This window comes from Ptychodera flava, chromosome 4, assembly GCF_041260155.1.
Source record: "Ptychodera flava strain L36383 chromosome 4, AS_Pfla_20210202, whole genome shotgun sequence".
NCBI classification, from domain to species: Eukaryota; Metazoa; Hemichordata; class Enteropneusta; family Ptychoderidae; genus Ptychodera; species Ptychodera flava.
In genome coordinates, this window is record NC_091931.1 from 3,795,490 (window position 1) to 3,811,370 (window position 15,881).

General features: G+C 36.5%; 2 protein-coding genes across 2 annotated transcripts in view; both read right to left on the reverse strand.

The window, feature by feature from the left end:
- LOC139130569 (uncharacterized) overlaps positions 1 to 15,495 on the reverse strand; it is a 31,822-nt gene extending 16,327 nt beyond the window's left edge. The window contains exons 1-8 of the mRNA XM_070696316.1: positions 15,477 to 15,495; positions 14,683 to 14,867; positions 14,075 to 14,225; positions 13,626 to 13,912; positions 13,000 to 13,149; positions 12,530 to 12,670; positions 11,993 to 12,123; positions 11,227 to 11,375 (exon numbers count right to left, since the gene is read on the reverse strand). Of these exons, the coding sequence (XP_070552417.1) occupies positions 11,227 to 11,375; positions 11,993 to 12,123; positions 12,530 to 12,670; positions 13,000 to 13,149; positions 13,626 to 13,912; positions 14,075 to 14,225; positions 14,683 to 14,867; positions 15,477 to 15,495 (1,213 nt within the window). The remainder of the gene's footprint in view (positions 1 to 11,226; positions 11,376 to 11,992; positions 12,124 to 12,529; positions 12,671 to 12,999; positions 13,150 to 13,625; positions 13,913 to 14,074; positions 14,226 to 14,682; positions 14,868 to 15,476) is intronic.
- LOC139132326 (serine-rich adhesin for platelets-like) lies at positions 4,782 to 10,860 on the reverse strand. The gene is made up of 9 exons (XM_070698717.1): positions 10,692 to 10,860; positions 10,367 to 10,483; positions 9,731 to 9,868; positions 9,320 to 9,427; positions 9,041 to 9,181; positions 8,175 to 8,804; positions 7,532 to 7,666; positions 5,108 to 5,292; positions 4,782 to 4,886 (listed from the first exon to the last, which is right to left on the reverse strand). Exons 1-9 carry the CDS (start codon positions 10,858 to 10,860, stop codon positions 4,782 to 4,784), a joined length of 1,728 nt encoding a protein of 575 aa, XP_070554818.1.
- Positions 15,496 to 15,881: the final 386 nt, after the last annotated feature.

The following is a 15,881-nucleotide window of genomic DNA, read 5'->3' on the forward strand; positions in this document are numbered from 1 at the left end:
CATGAACAATTCAATGAATACTTTCCAATCTGATATTTGAATTGTCCATCAGATGCAGAATACAAAATGTACAGTGAAGCATTGGACAAATCGGTTGAGAAATTGATTAAACACGGAAAAGAAAGTGAAAAAAAAAACTACCTTTGATATATATATTCTGATGTTCAACATGAGATTCAAGCTATGAATCATTTTCTGGTAAGAGATACTAAGACATACTTCAATCTAAACTGATTTACTCTATGTCAACTGTAATACTATAGAGACATACCTGAGATGACGCTGGAAAGATACATTTCCCTGTGAATAACTCCACAAAGACAGCACCAAGACTCCACATGTCAATCTGAGTACCATACTTGTGTCCTAAGACAACCTCAGGTGACCTGTACCAACGGGTCTGACAGTAGGAGCCTGTGTTCTGAGTACAGTGAATACAAACAGTACAATAATGAACATATAAACTCTCTGTACAGCAGTGATTCTAAAAATTATGTAAATGATATCAATGTGTAACCAGATATGAACTGAATATGCTCACATGTGTGTGGTTTATCAAAATAGAAATTATCATTTTGTTGGTAAGAAACTGTGAAGAGTCTCTTCATACAGTTTAATATGCACACAAACAATAATGTGGACAGTGCTATAAATTGCATATAATCAATAAATCTGCTGTAAATTAACATGGCACAGATAATTATCCCACTCTACAGTCAGGTATCTGTCAGGTCAATATCTGTACCACATTTCATCAAATTGGGACCAGTAGTTTCACTTCTGTGACACTAATTGCAAAAGTTCATTAAATATGCAAATTAGCTGTTTGTTGATAGAACAAACTGTCTTCTCAAACAGTTTAATATATACTAGTATGTACAACCAACATCTCAAGCAAGTTTCAGAGTTAAGAACTGTGTACCACTTAATTCACAGTGCTGATTGTATAAATTTGTTACATATGCAAATTGGCTTCTCATTAACATGGCACAGCTGAATATCTCTCAATATGATCTCATTTCTGCAGGATTGAAATCTCTGTCACGGGACATCATCTTTGGTACAGTGGTTCAACTTCTATAACACTAATTACAAAAATTTGATAGACATGCAGCTATGCTATTTGTTGATGAAAAACTGATACACTGTCTTGATACAGTTTACCTCTAGCAAATTTCATGGAGCTTTGAGCAGTTGTTCTTGATTTTCATTGCAAATTGCTTAAATTTGTATAAATATGCAAATTAGTTGGTTTTTGATTAAAAGCTGTGAAAAGTCTCTTGATACAGTTTAATACTTGCGCAAACAATATCTCCTGAAAGTTTCACAGCATTTGGAGCAGGGGTCTTTGATTTACAGTGCTAATTGTTTCAATTTGATTAATATGCAAATTAGCTGGTTGTTGATCAAGGACTGTGAGAAGCCCTTGACACAGCTTAATATGTGCACGACTAATATCTCGAGCAAGTGTCATGGAGTTTGGAGCAGGAGTCCTTGATTAACAGACTGAGTGCCAATTGCTTAAATTCATTAAAAATGCAAATTAGCTGTTAATTACCATGGTACTGCTAAATGTCTCACTCTATGGTCAGATTTCTGTCAGATCAATATCTAGAAAACATTCCATCAAATCTCATGCATTAGTTTAAAAACTATTCACTAATTACAAAAGTTCATTAAAAATGCAAACTAGCATTCATCTGACATGTTGCTTGTCACACTTTTTAATTATTGAGAAAATAGCTTACATGGTAAGTTTTATGATATTTGGTGATGTTAATCTTGGTATATGACACTATGGTCATTATGCTTCCAATAGACAACAGTGTAGCAGAAAAATTAAAACAGGGATAACATCATTAATATGCAAGCCACACCCACCACAATCTAATCAGTTCTTGCCCTTTGATATCTAAACCTGTGTACTGAATTTGGTTGAAATCTATTGAGCCTTTCTTGACAAATCGTGTATACAGACAGACAAAGACAGACACACACAGACATCGCTAATCCATAAGCCCATGTGTGTGACACGCCAGCTAAAGACATTTAAAAGCAAACATTTCAAATTGATATTTTGGAACTTGGAGGAAATGCCGACTACCCTTCAAAGTACAATTTTGTTTTAAAGGTATGTACAATAAGATACTATTTTAAGCACAATAAATTCATGGGGAGTCACCAATGAAAAGTTCCACACGCAGGGTTTTCAATTTTTATTTTCAGCCTTTTACTTTTGCCAGACCAATTGTCATCAATGGCAATTGTGGATGTGTAGATAAGAAATCTGGGGTGAACTTTGTTCTGGTTGTAATGTAAACAAATCTGAGATGTCATCTTTGTGTGCTTACCTGAATACATGGCCTTTGAGCAATTCCAAAGTCAATCAGTTTGACCTGGGTTGAAGTTGGATGTACCAACACAATGTTATCAGGCTTGATGTCACAGTGAATGACCTGCCTCTTCAACTTGGCCAGGAAGTCAAGTGCCTGGAGCACCTGCTCACCAAAGATCCTGACCAGAGTCAGTGACAATCCAGTCAGTCCAGTGACCTTCAAGATTGTCAAGAGGTCATAGGAGTACAGAGGGGTCACAATACAGTACATGTTCCTGTACTGAAAGGTTGAGTTGATCATGACTGAAACAGAATAAATAAAAAGAAAAGATTAAGTCAGATAAGAAAAAATTGCAGGGCAGTTATCTGAGCTGTCTGCAAGTAATTATATATCCAGGAATAAAATAGCTCTGCGTGTGATGGCAATGTTTATCACATGTTATGATATATGGTATATCTGTTATCAGATGGATCAAATGATCTTGCAGCAGCTTAAAGCTATGTGTCATCAATACATAACAGTCATTACTGATACCAGGCTTATACCATCTGCATCATACAAGTTGATGCATTTGAAAAATATATCTTCTGTATGTTATCTGATCTTTTAAAATAACGTACACCTCATCCAACCAATACAACAAAAGAATATCAAAGCAATATTTTTATAAAAAAAACACAGTTTTTAGCGTAATGAATTTTGAAGATAGATGTTTCTGAATTTTCAGAGCCTACAGATACAAATTCTACCAATTGTTTTCCTGTACAAAACTAACAAAAGAACTTGTACTTACTCAGATTTGAATTCTTCTTTATGTCATGTTCCTTAATATAGTAGAGGATTTCAGCTTCAGCATTGGCATTACATTTGCCTTCCTCACCGCCATATTTAATTGCCTTAATGGCTTTGTAGCGTCTCTCAATGGGGTCATAGACACGAACCACCTATCAAAAAGAAAAAATATGCAAAATAAATAAACAATAATATACAACCTCAAAGGATAGCAAATGTTGCTTGTTTCATTGCCATTGTTAATTGTCTCTATGGCTTTACAAATGTGCTCTTTCATGACATAAACAAGAATTAAGTTATTTTAGAAAAAGCAAATAAAAGCAGTAAACATCATTGGAGTATCATTTTACAATAGAAATTATTGCAGCTCTCTCTGTTTAGAGGACTGACATGCTATACTTTAAAACATCAAAGCCATCTAAACAGTGAGCTGAATCAAAGCCATCTAAACAGTGAGCTGCATCAAAGCCATCTAAACAGTGAGCTGACTCAAAGCCATCTAAACAGTGAGCTGACTCAAAGCCATCTAAACAGTGAGCTGAATCAAAGCCATCTAAACAGTGAGCTGAATCAAAGCCATCTAAAACAGTGAGCTGCATCAAAGCCATCTAAACAGTGAGCTGCATCAAAGCCATCTAAACAGTGAGCTACATCAAAGCCATCTAAACAGTGAACTGAATCAAAGCCATCTAAACAGTGAGCTGCATCAAAGCCATCTAGAACAGTGAGCTGCATCAAAGCCATCTAAACAGTGAGCTGCATCAAAGCCATCTAAACAGTGAACTGTATCAAAGCCATCTTAACAGTGAGCTGCATCAAAGCCATCTAGAACAGTGAGCTGCATCAAAGCCATCTAAACAGTGAGCTGCATCAAAGCCATCTAAACAGTGAGCTGCATCAAAGCCATCTAAACAGTGAGCTGCATCAAAGCCATCTAAACAGTGAGCTACATCAAAGCCATCAAACAGTGAGCTGAATCAAAGCCATCTAAACAGTGAGCTGCATCAAAGCCATCTAAACAGTGAGCTGCATCAAAGCCATCTAAACAGTGAGCTGAATCAAAGCCATCTAAACAGTGAGCTGAATCAAAGCCATCTAAACAGTGAGCTGCATCAAAGCCATCTAAACAGTGAGCTGCATCAAAGCCATCTAAACAGTGAGCTGAATCAAAGCCATCTAAACAGTGAGCTGCATCAAAGCCATCTGAACAGTAAGCTGCATCAAAGCCATCTATACAGTGAGCTGAATCAAAGCCATCTAAACAGTGAGCTGAATCAAAGCCATCTAGAACAGTGAGCTGCATCAAAGCCATCTAAACAGTAAGCTGCATCAAAGCCATCTAAACAGTGAGCTGTATCAAAGCTATCTATACAGTGAGCTGTATCAAAGCCATCTAAACAGTGAGCTGCATCAAAGCCATCTAAACAGTGAGCTGCATCAAAGCCATCTAAACAGTGAGCTGCATCAAAGCCATCTAAACAGTGAGCTGCATCAAAGCCATCTAAACAGTGAGCTGCATCAAAGCTATCTAAACAGTGAGCTGTATCAAAGCCATCTAAACAGTGAGCTACGTCAAAGCCATCTGAACAGTAAGCTGCATCAAAGCCATCTAAACAGTGAGCTGTATCAAAGCCATCTAAACAGTGAGCTGAATCAAAGCCATCTAGAACAGTGAGCTGCATCAAAGCCATCTAAACAGTAAGCTGCATCAAAGCCATCTAAACAGTGAGCTGCATCAAAGCCATCTAGAACAGTGAGCTGAATCAAAACGATCTAAACAGTGAGCTGCAACAATTTCTGCAGTATGATTCTTTCTCTTCTTACAACTTCATTTGAACTAAAATGACATTTGTTTGCTAAGATTTGAATACAGGGATGTGAAAACATCGTACAGTGCAGTTCAATAAAATCTGCATAACATTGTTGTGAACTAACTTGGGAGCTACATGTAATTAGCATTGATTTTTTTCAATACTTACAACTCCAAAAGTTCCACTACCAAGAATGCTATCCACTTCATATCGATCGAACCATTTGGTTCCTTTCTTGAACTCAGGTCTGTCCAGAGATGCACCTTGATCTGTGTTGTCAGTACTGGTCTTTTTAGGATTGGTGCCATCTGCCTTTGGTGTTGTCATGACAGGGAACATGACCTTGAGTCCTTCTGCAATTAAAAGACAAAGGAAAATTGTTTGTTTTGTCCTCTCATAGTATTGTGTATTTTGTTATCAACCCAAACTCTTTTTTGTACTGGCTTATTTTAGATTTATTTTAGATTAAATTTTTAGATTTTATTTTATTTTATTTATTTTAGATTTTGTTCTTTTTTGGCAGGTATCGCAAGCAGGTAGATAAATACAATATCTCTCTTCGACAAATGATCACTGATGGCATCGGTGACATTGGGCCTTAGTTAGTGACCACTACCTATCTGACTTATACATTGATATATGGCGGGTGCCACATGTGGGGCAGGATGCGCTTACTATTTTCGAAACACCTGACATCACTTCTTGGTCTTCTGGCCAGAGGTCCATATATCTTTCTTTCATGAATATGACTTTGTTTGTGTACCGTCTATTTACTGTCTGTTCTGTGCTGTTTTGTGTCTATGTTTACAACTATTGTCTTGCGAATTCCGACCTACTGTCATTGGATTATGTATTGGTATGATTGCGATTATTTTACTTCCAAGACATGCAGTCGTTCATTAATCTATGTACAAATATGGAACTATGGAAAAAGTATCTACTCAAACAGTGAAAGCAGCTGTCAGCAAAGACTGTGAACACACACAGAGACAAATTATTATTATAAAGCGTCATGTTTGGTTCTCTTTCCAATAAATTTGTTTTGTAATGAAAATCACATACTGCACAGGATTTTCTACATTGATATAGAATGTTTACTGTTTGTCCTGTAGACCTGTTATTGTTAAGCTTGAACAGTTGGAAAAAAAAAGGCAAAAAAGAATGACAAAACAAAAAATGCCATATGGTCTGTTAGACCATGACAAAACCTTGAGAACTTTCAATAGGAAAATATTCAAATAGGAAACTTTGTTCATAAAGTAGGTCTCGCCACCTGGCAATGTTCCGATTTACATGAAGTGCGCTTTAGTAACATGTAGGCTGAAGCACAAATTTTAAACCAAAAGATAAGTCCAAATATTTAACCCATGAAATAAATAAACATGTCACATGCGATCAAAGGCTGCACCAGTGTGAGGCCTAGGCCAATAGTGTTCATCCATTGCTGCTCAAAAGCTTTGGAATGATGACATATGGATGATGGTAATTGTATGTTTTCTATTCAAAATGTTCCAACAGAGTTGAGAGATAACACTTTAATCTCAATAGTAGAAAAATAAAACTATTTTTTAACAACAGGAACACTTATGAATGAATAGTACGCTATCAAGCTTGATAAAAATCCATTTATTAGTTTATTGCCTCTATTTTCTGCTGAATTTATGTAGGATATCAGGGCATTTCAGAAAAATGTAAGATAGACTTTCAATTTTTAATGCATATATCTCACAAAATACAGTAATGTTTATGTAGAATTACATCAAAGCCTGTAAAATGAGTGAAAGTTTCAGGATGGGTTTGGAAAATTGGTAGGTCTGATTACCTGTTGAGTGTACATGTATATTTTGCTGTGCCATCACTCAGTTTTTTATGACAGCTAAGACATGTGCCAACAAAAATATATGACAGAAAGTCATTGTCATAAACTTAGGTTTGAAAAATTGATCATTTTTCAACTGATCAAGTGTTATAAATATAGCTCACAAAAAACAACATGACGACGAAGCAAAGACTGAACGAGGGAAAGTTCTGACACGTTTCCACAAAGCCATCTATAGCCAGGATAGACCTTTAAGTACTGTCGTTGTGGACCGTTATAATTTTCAATGCTTCTGTGTCATTTCAGGTCATAAATTCAACACTCAAAATGTTCCTTTAGCAATGACTATCATCATCCTCTGCATAATTCATTCCTCAACACAAGTCACTTTTCTTTAGTTGTGGCACCTCCACTTTCTCAAAACAAATTATGACTGAATACAACTGAATGCAGGCAAAAATCAGTAGATGAAATTTTGTTCAATGCTATATCATTCATATACCACCTAGAGATCAAGAATCTCAACCGTCTAAATCTAGCCCATACTTTTAGTCCTTGTCACACCAAGTCACACCAAGTGGTGTCTCTGACCCAACCATGCAGACTGTCACACCAAATAGTGTCTCAAGTCCTTGTGACAGCTCTAGAACACTATGAGCTTATTCTATGTCAAATTTCATTTTCTAAAGCAAAGAACATGCAAAAGTAGATATATGAATGAAAAATATCAAATGTGTGACAAAATTATTCACCCGTGAACAAGATATTCTTACCTTCAACATTTTCATCAAAGCTGATACAAGACTTTCTTCCTCTTTCCTTCACACTGGTGCTTTCCAATGTCTTATCAGAAAAACAGGTTAAGTGAGAAACTGGTTTCTCCTTAGTGAGAGACTTCTCACGTTTACCTACAAACAAATTGGAAATATTTATTACATGAAGATAAGGAAACATCAAGTCAATCAAAAGTGGTGAGTGGTGTTATGGCCTTGACTTTAGCAGAGTATATCTGCTGTGGATACATAAATGATTATGAATGCAAGATGAGAATCTAACTATTTGAAGTACAGTAAAACCTGTCTAAACCCAACACCAAAGGAGCTGAGAAAACTGGTTGGTTTACAGAGATGTTTGATTTATAGAGATTCCTAAAATATGGCATTCTATGTGGAAGAGACTAGAAAAGGTGTTCATTATAGACAGGTTTCCAGTTTAGACAGGGTTTGGTTTAGACAGGTTTCACTGTATCTCCAATACACTGATTTCACTGTATACTTTTTAAATAAAGAAATTAAATTCTCTCCTCATATGATAGCTGTATGAAATATTCTCTCCTTCCCTTCCATTTTATGAAAAAGTATACAGAAATTATATTTAAATCAATGTAATTTCATAAACATGTATAAATTCATATACCTTTGCCAGCCATCAGTAATTTCTTGGCAGTTGTCTGTTCATGGACAGTCTGCATGGTTGGGTCAGAGACACTGTTTTGCGTGACAGTCTGCATGGCTGGGTCAGAGACACCATTTGGTGTGACAGTCTGCATGGCTGGGTCAGAGACACAATTTGGTGTGACAGTCTGCATGGCTGGGTCAGAGATACCATTTGGTGTGACAGTCTGCATGGCTGGGTCAGAGACACCATTTGGTGTGACAGTCTCCATGGCTGAGTCAGAGACACCACTCAGTGTGACAGTCTGCATGGCTGAGTCAGAGACACCACTCAGTGTGACAGTCTGCATGGCTGAGTCAGAGACACCACTCAGTGTGAGAGTCTGCATGGTTGGGTCAGAAGCACCATTTGGTGTGACAGTCTCCATGGCTGAGTCAGAGACACCACTCAGTGTGACAGTCTGCATGGCTGGGTCAGAGACACCATTTGGTGTGACAGTCTGCATGGCTGGGTCAGAGACACCATTTGGTGTGACAGTCTGCATGGCTGGGTCAGAGACACCACTCAGTGTGACAGTCTGCATGGCTGGGTCAGAGACACCACTTGGTGTGACCACCAGATGCAAAGCAATCCTCTTTTGAGTATCATGATCTTTGAGTAGGAAGAAGAGAGAGAATTAAAATAAACAAATATTGATAATCTCAGACAAATTAATGAATAACACTGAAAAAAGAAAGATATAAAATTGAGAATGACAAATCTATATTTTGAACAGATGCTTTAAGTTATCATTCTTGCATGTACATAAACAGATTGCCATACTTTGTCCCCTACATATTACTCAGAAATCCTTCACTGCCTTTGAATACACACCTACAGTTACCTACCCTCAGTGTTATCAGCAAAGGCATTTTGCTTTGGTTCCTCCAAATTGGTCTTCACTTTGGAAACTTTCAGTATAGAGCGAGGTGAAGTACTTGACAATGAAGTGGATGACTTTACACTTCCTGATGCACTTGTACTTGAGACTAGAATTCAAAACAATGAACAAAGAGTTTGACTACAATTGTGTTTTGCATACCTTTAATATTATCGCTACTTTGACAATGATGGTGTATCACTTATGTTATGGTGTGAAGAGTGAGTAGAAGATTTCAATGACTTACCTGGAGAAACATTTTCTTGGCTTTGTAGGGATTCTTTGTCAGTGCCTGTTACACTGTTACCTGAAGCAAACTTCACTTGTGGAGTACCAGATGAATGTATTTTGACAACTGAAATAAAATAACATTTTGTACATTCAGCTCATCTGGGCAGGAATAAAAATAGAATTATTTACAATGCTAGAAAGGAAACCCACTAAATATGGACATCAGCCTAAATTAAACAATAATAACACTATAACAAAACAGTGCACAAGAAATGAAATAGATAGGTAACCATTGCTAGTCAAAAAAATTGATGACAAATCTCCAGACAGAGATTGTCATATTATTTGAAATGTTAGTGTCTGGTTTAGAACCATGAATGTACATAATATTATAATAACAAGAGCAGTTCAAAAAAATGTGCTTTACCTTGATTTACAGAAGAAAAGTGTACACGACGTCCATATTTGGTTGTTTTCTTTTTCTTCAAGTTGCCTATCTTCACAATGGGAGTGTCTGGTCTCTTCTTGTCCACAGTCACTGTCCCTTGTGCAATTACTGCTGCACCTATAACATGACAGATTTCAGAGGGAGTTAAACCACAAGTGTATGGAGTGCTTTTAGTCTTTTGAATAGTTGGTTTTTTCCATGACTTTTTAAGTTTGAAAGTATGTGAGATTGTTCTGAGAACTGAGGCATGGATTGTAATATCAGAGTGAAGAATTTTTGCAAAGTTCTAAATTTCAATGAGGTAGACAATGTACATCATAAATACACTATAAATATTGATTTGTTCAGGCCAGGCTATTGGCAAACTCTATCAGTCCATGGAGAAAAAAGTTTAGTTTAAGAAGGAAGACCACTACATTTGTTTATCACCGATCCATCTGTCCATGTACAAAACAGTGTCATTACCTGAAATTATACCTTGGAGTAATAAATGTTACAAAACTTTGATACCTAACAATGATATGGTGCACTAAGTTGAAGTAAAATATTCGAGAAAGATTTATTAAAATGGATGTTTTTACTTTTCTTTCAGTCAAGAGATCAAAATGTGTATACCTTGAGCATCTCTTTTAAAGAAGGCATCTTGATCACCAAGAATTGCAACCCAAGGAAGTTCAACTTTTTCCTCTTGTTTCTTCTTCTTAGGCTTGAGTGTTTCACCAGCAGCTTTTCCTATAATGTGAAAATATTTCTTTGGTCAAACTCAAATGAAGTAAGCATAGTAAAAGGAAAACCCAATAAACAATTGCATTGAATCAGATTTAAATGAAATACAATTCAACTTGACCTGGCAAGCACAACCAACGTTATATACATGTATATAAATACCAGTCATAAAAACATGGAGCAAATGTTGATATGCTGGACAACAGATATTTACCTTCAACACTCTGAGCTGCAGTTGAATTAATGCCAGCACTCGCTGCACTGCATGCTTGCCCAGATGGAACAGCAGTGTTTTTCACATCTGTTTTCTTGTCAGCAGGGTCTTCACCTCTGAGACGCAGGATGGCAGGATGGGGTGTATTTTGAACTGTAAGTGTAAACATTAATACTACCTTGTCAAAGGTATGACAACTGAATAATGAGCTTTCCTAATCCTCACTTCATTAAATAAAATGCTTGTTCTGATTACTCTATGTGGAGTACGTATAGTTGCATTTTAAAAAATTGTTGTTCTAGCTACATACTTATTGAAAATCTGTTTGTTTCTGTATATGAACATACCACTTATCTTATTCATTATTTCACAAAAATACATGATATTCATATTTCTCTAAGTCACAAATATGCCCAGTTTTGTCACATGTGATAAAATCATGGCAAAAATTGTACAGGTATGGAACAACTTGACATGAATGATTGAAATCTTGAACAGTGTACAGAAGTCTCAACCAAATGAAAGCATAACTCACCGTGTTGTTGACTAGGTTTAACATTGGCAAGGCAGACACCTCGTCTGTGATAAGCAAGGTACTCTTGCATATCCACACTAGTATCAATGAAAGGATGGCGCAGTGCCTCACTTGGCCTGATTCTCTTGCTTGGATCAAACAGGAACATTCTGTAGCAGTTGAATAGGACATTTGTAATATTTTACATTGATTAATACAATGATAGTCAGCTGTCACTATTGGTGTTGTCCACATTACAAAACTAACAGAATAACTGGGAAATCAACTTCAATAGTGTCACCTGACCATGTACTGGACGATGAACATATTCAATAATTATGCATACACAGGGAAAAAAAACAAAAATCTAACTTCTCATAGTTCTCCTTGCCAAGTAAATTCCATCATAAACCTTATAAATTGTATTAATGTCTGCCTGCTGGATTATTGTTTTTGAAAAAAACATGTATAAATGTACAGACAATATGGGAAAATGCTGAAACATGAACACATTATCAATGAAAGCTGGGCTAAAACTATGTTGACCTTGGTGATTTATATCATTGTTATACGAATAAAACTGACAACACATTCAGAACATTGGCAATTACTAGTTATAAGAACATCCTTCCATTGATATATTTGTGTCTGCTCTGAAATTTTCTACATCACTGAGTTTCTAGTTCTATAAAAGCCCTACATGTCCAGTGACTGACAAATTAGAAATAAAATCAGGCACACAAAATATTGATTGAAATAAAGCTGGTTTATAAAAGTAAAAACTTACTGCTGCAGGAGGTCAATGAACTTGGCCATCTCCTTCTTGCTTGTCTTGTATTGAGGTCTGGTACCTCCTGGTCCACGATTCTTTCTCAATAATCGGATACTCTGCTCTAGAGGGCGCTCCATTGGCGTCACCTGAAACCAATGCATTTGTCTGCTCAATGAGTCTAACTATATAGTACTGGGTCAATAGTAGTTATACTCTTGATGCTTGATTACCAATTTTTCATGCTATGATTGTGGAATCTGATTGTTTCCAATGGTGATAAACAAACTGGGTAAATATCAGCAAATGATCTGAATATTCATGAAATTTTAATTATTTCATTGATTAAAACTCGACCCTCACAGTAACAATGCTCATCAAATCTATTCTACAAATAATTTGGTTCATACTTTTGACATACTGTCTAAATCGCTCCCTTCAAATCTGCAATTATCTTATACTTACATCATTTTGTAATGGGTCAAACAGTCAAAATCACCTTGAACTTTGAGAAAAGGGATTATAATAGACAGTATCTGTACATGTAGCACTGACCTTTGTTTGACTCTCAGGATCCTTGAATTGGTATTTGTTATTGGTCAGCTTGTCAAAGAAATAGTGAGTACTCTGTCCATTTGCCAACATATCTCTTGGAGGCAAACCAAACACTCTGATCATCCTCTTCATCAGGTCATGCTATGAAACAATCAGATAGAAAAGATATGGTTGGTGAATATAAAGCAAATATCATGTACATGAACAATTCAATGAATACTTTCAAATCTGATATTTGAATTGTCCATCAGATGCAGAATACAAAATGTACAGTGAAGCGTTGGACAAATCGGTTGAGAAATTGATTAAACACAGAAAAGAAAGTGAAAAAAAAAACTGCCTTTGATATATATATTCTGATGTTCAACATGAGGTTCAAGCTATGAATCATTTTCTGGTAAGAGATACTAAGACATACTTCAATCTAAACTGATTTACTCTATGTCAACTGTAATACTATAGAGACATACCTGAGATGACGCCGGAAAGATACATTTCCCTGTAAATAACTCCACAAAGACAGCACCGAGACTCCACATGTCAATCTGTGTACCATATTTGTGTCCTAAGACAACCTCAGGTGACCTGTACCAACGGGTCTGACAGTACAAGCCAGTGTTCTGTGTACAATGGATCATACAAATGATACTAATGAACATATAAGCTGTCTGTACAGCAGTAATTCTAAAAATTATGTCAATGATACAAATGTGTAAAAAACACCAGTCACAGCAAGGAACCAGTAATATTCTATATATTGATAAGGTTGATTGGTCCATTATGACATTAAATAGCAAACATTTGAACTTGATGTTTTGGAACTTGGAGGTAATGCCAACTACCCTTCAAAGTACAATTTTGTTTTAAAGGTATGTACAATAAGATACTATTTCAAGCACAATAATTTCATGGGGAGTCACAAATGAAAAGTTCCACACCCAGCGTTTTCAATGAAGCAGGTTTCGGCCAGAACAATTGTCATCAATGGCAATTGTGGACCTGCTGATAAGAAATCTGGGTTGAAGTTGAACTGAGGTTAAAATTTTGTTCTGATTGGAATGTAAATAAATCTGAGATGTCATCTTTGTGTGCGTACCTGAATACACGGCCTATGAGCAACTCCAAAGTCAATCAGTTTGACCTGAGTTGAAGTTGGATGTACCAACACAATGTTATCAGGCTTGATGTCACAGTGAATGACCTGCCTCTTCAACTTGGCCAGGAAGTCAAGTGCCTGGAGCACCTGCTCACCAAAGATCCTGACCAGAGTCAGTGACAATCCAGTCAGTCCAGTGACCTTCAAGATTGTCCAGAGGTCATAGGAGTACAGAGGGGTCACAATACAGTACATGTTCCTGTACTGAAAGGTTGAGTTGATCATGACTGAAACAGAATAATTAAAAGAAAAGATTTAAGTCAGATAAGAAAAATTTGCAGAGCAGTTATCTGAACTGTCTGCAAGTAATTCCATATCCAGGAATAAAATAGCTCTGCGTGTGATGGCAATGTTTATCACATGTAATTAATGAAAGACCTTGTACTTACTCAGATTTGAATTCCTCTTAATGTCATGTTCCTTGATATGGTAGAGGATTTCAGCTTCAGCGTTGGCATTACGTTTGCCATACTCACTGCCATCTTTGATTGCTTTAATGGCTCTGTAGCGTCTCTCAATTGGGTCATAGACACGAACCACCTATCAAAAAGAAAAAAATATGCAAAAAAAATTTATAAATAAATAATAATAATACCCCAAAGGATGGCAAATGTTACTTGTTTTATTGCCATTTCTAATTGTCTCTATGGCTTTACAAATGTGCTCTGTCATGATATAAACAAGAATTTAGCTATTTTAGAAAACGCAAATAAAAACGGTGAACATCATCAGAATATTATGTTAAAACAGAAATTGTTGCAGCTCTCTCTGTTTAGCCATCTAAACAGTGAGCTGAATCAAAGCCATCTAAACAGTGAGCTGCAACAATTTCTGCAGTATGATTCTTTCTCTTCTTACAACTTCCTCCAAACTAAAGTGACTTTTGTCCGCTACGATTTGAATACAGGGATGCTAAAAAATCTTACAGTGCAGTTAAAAAAAATCTGTATAAAACTGTCGTGAATTAACTGGGAGCACTATTTTCTTCAATACTTACAACTCCAAAAGTTCCACTACCAAGAATGCTATCCACTTCATAACGATTGAACCATTTGGTTCCTTTCTTGAACTCAGGTCTGTCCACAGATGCACCTTGATCTGTGTTGTCAGTACTGGTCTTTTTAGGATTGGTACCATCTGCCTTTGGTGTTGTCATGACAGGGAACATGACCTTGGGTCCTTCTGCAATTAAAATACGAAGGAAAATTGTTTGGTTTTGTCCTCTCATAGTATTGTGTATTTTGTTATCAACCCAAACTCTTTTTTGTACTGGCTTATTTTACTTCCAAGACAGTCGTATGCACAAATATGGAAGTATGAAAAAAGTATCTACTCAAACTGTGAAAGCAGCTGTCAGGAAAGACTGTGAACACACACAGAGACGAATTATTATTGTAAAGCTTCACGGTTGGTTCACTTTTGGTTCACTTGCTATGTGATGTAAATCACAACTGCACAGGATTTTCTACATTAATGTAGAATGTTTACTGTATATAATGTAGACCTGTTATCGTTAAGCTTGAACAGCCGAAAAAAAACCCGATAAAGTGGAATGACAAAAAATGGCATACGTACTGTGGTGTTAGTCTAGACAATGACAATACCTTCAAAACGTTCAATATATTCAAAATAGGAAACTTTGTTCGTAAAATAGGTCTCGCAATCTCGCAATGTTCCGATTTACACGAAAGTGCGCTTTAGTGACATGTAGATTGAAGCACAACTTTTACACCAAAAGATAAGTGCAAATATTTGACCCATGAAATCCGTAAACGTGTCACATCGACTTACGCTGTCTACTTCGTTGCATCTTTGTATCGAAATTAAGATATCTTCAAAAATACTGTGGAATAACAAATTTCCTTTGAATGATATTTCTCCGACATCCGACACTAACTTCGGTCAGCACACTTCTGTTTACACTCATTCGATTGACTCCCATAGAAACAGAACATATCAAAACAACTACAACTGCGTCCACCATATACGCGCCGTTCTCGGCGCAGACGACACATCTCGTCGGGCAGCTGGGTGAGATTGTGACGAAACAGAGTGAGCGACCGGCACTTTGTGACCCCCCATACATATGATTTGTATCGTGCTGTTTGTGCGATAATGGAACGTGCTATGAAACCGTTCATATTAGTCCCAGATTTTGTTTAACCGTAGTCAGACTGAGAACAAAATGCAATGGTG

What these genes read in the sequence shown, in the direction of transcription:
- LOC139132326 (XM_070698717.1), bottom strand. Translation starts at nt 10,860, where the DNA reads ATGTTTACACTTACAGTTCAAAATACACCCCATCCTGCCATCCTGCGT. An exon ending in ATTACTGATGGCTGGCAAAG is followed by an intron (nt 7,667 to 8,174) that starts GTATATGAATTT and finishes ATTTGTTTGTAG; the next exon opens with GTAAACGTGAGAAGTCTCTC. An exon ending in CTTTGATGAAAATGTTGAAG is followed by an intron (nt 5,293 to 7,531) that starts GTAAGAATATCT and finishes TTTTAATTGCAG; the next exon opens with AAGGACTCAAGGTCATGTTC.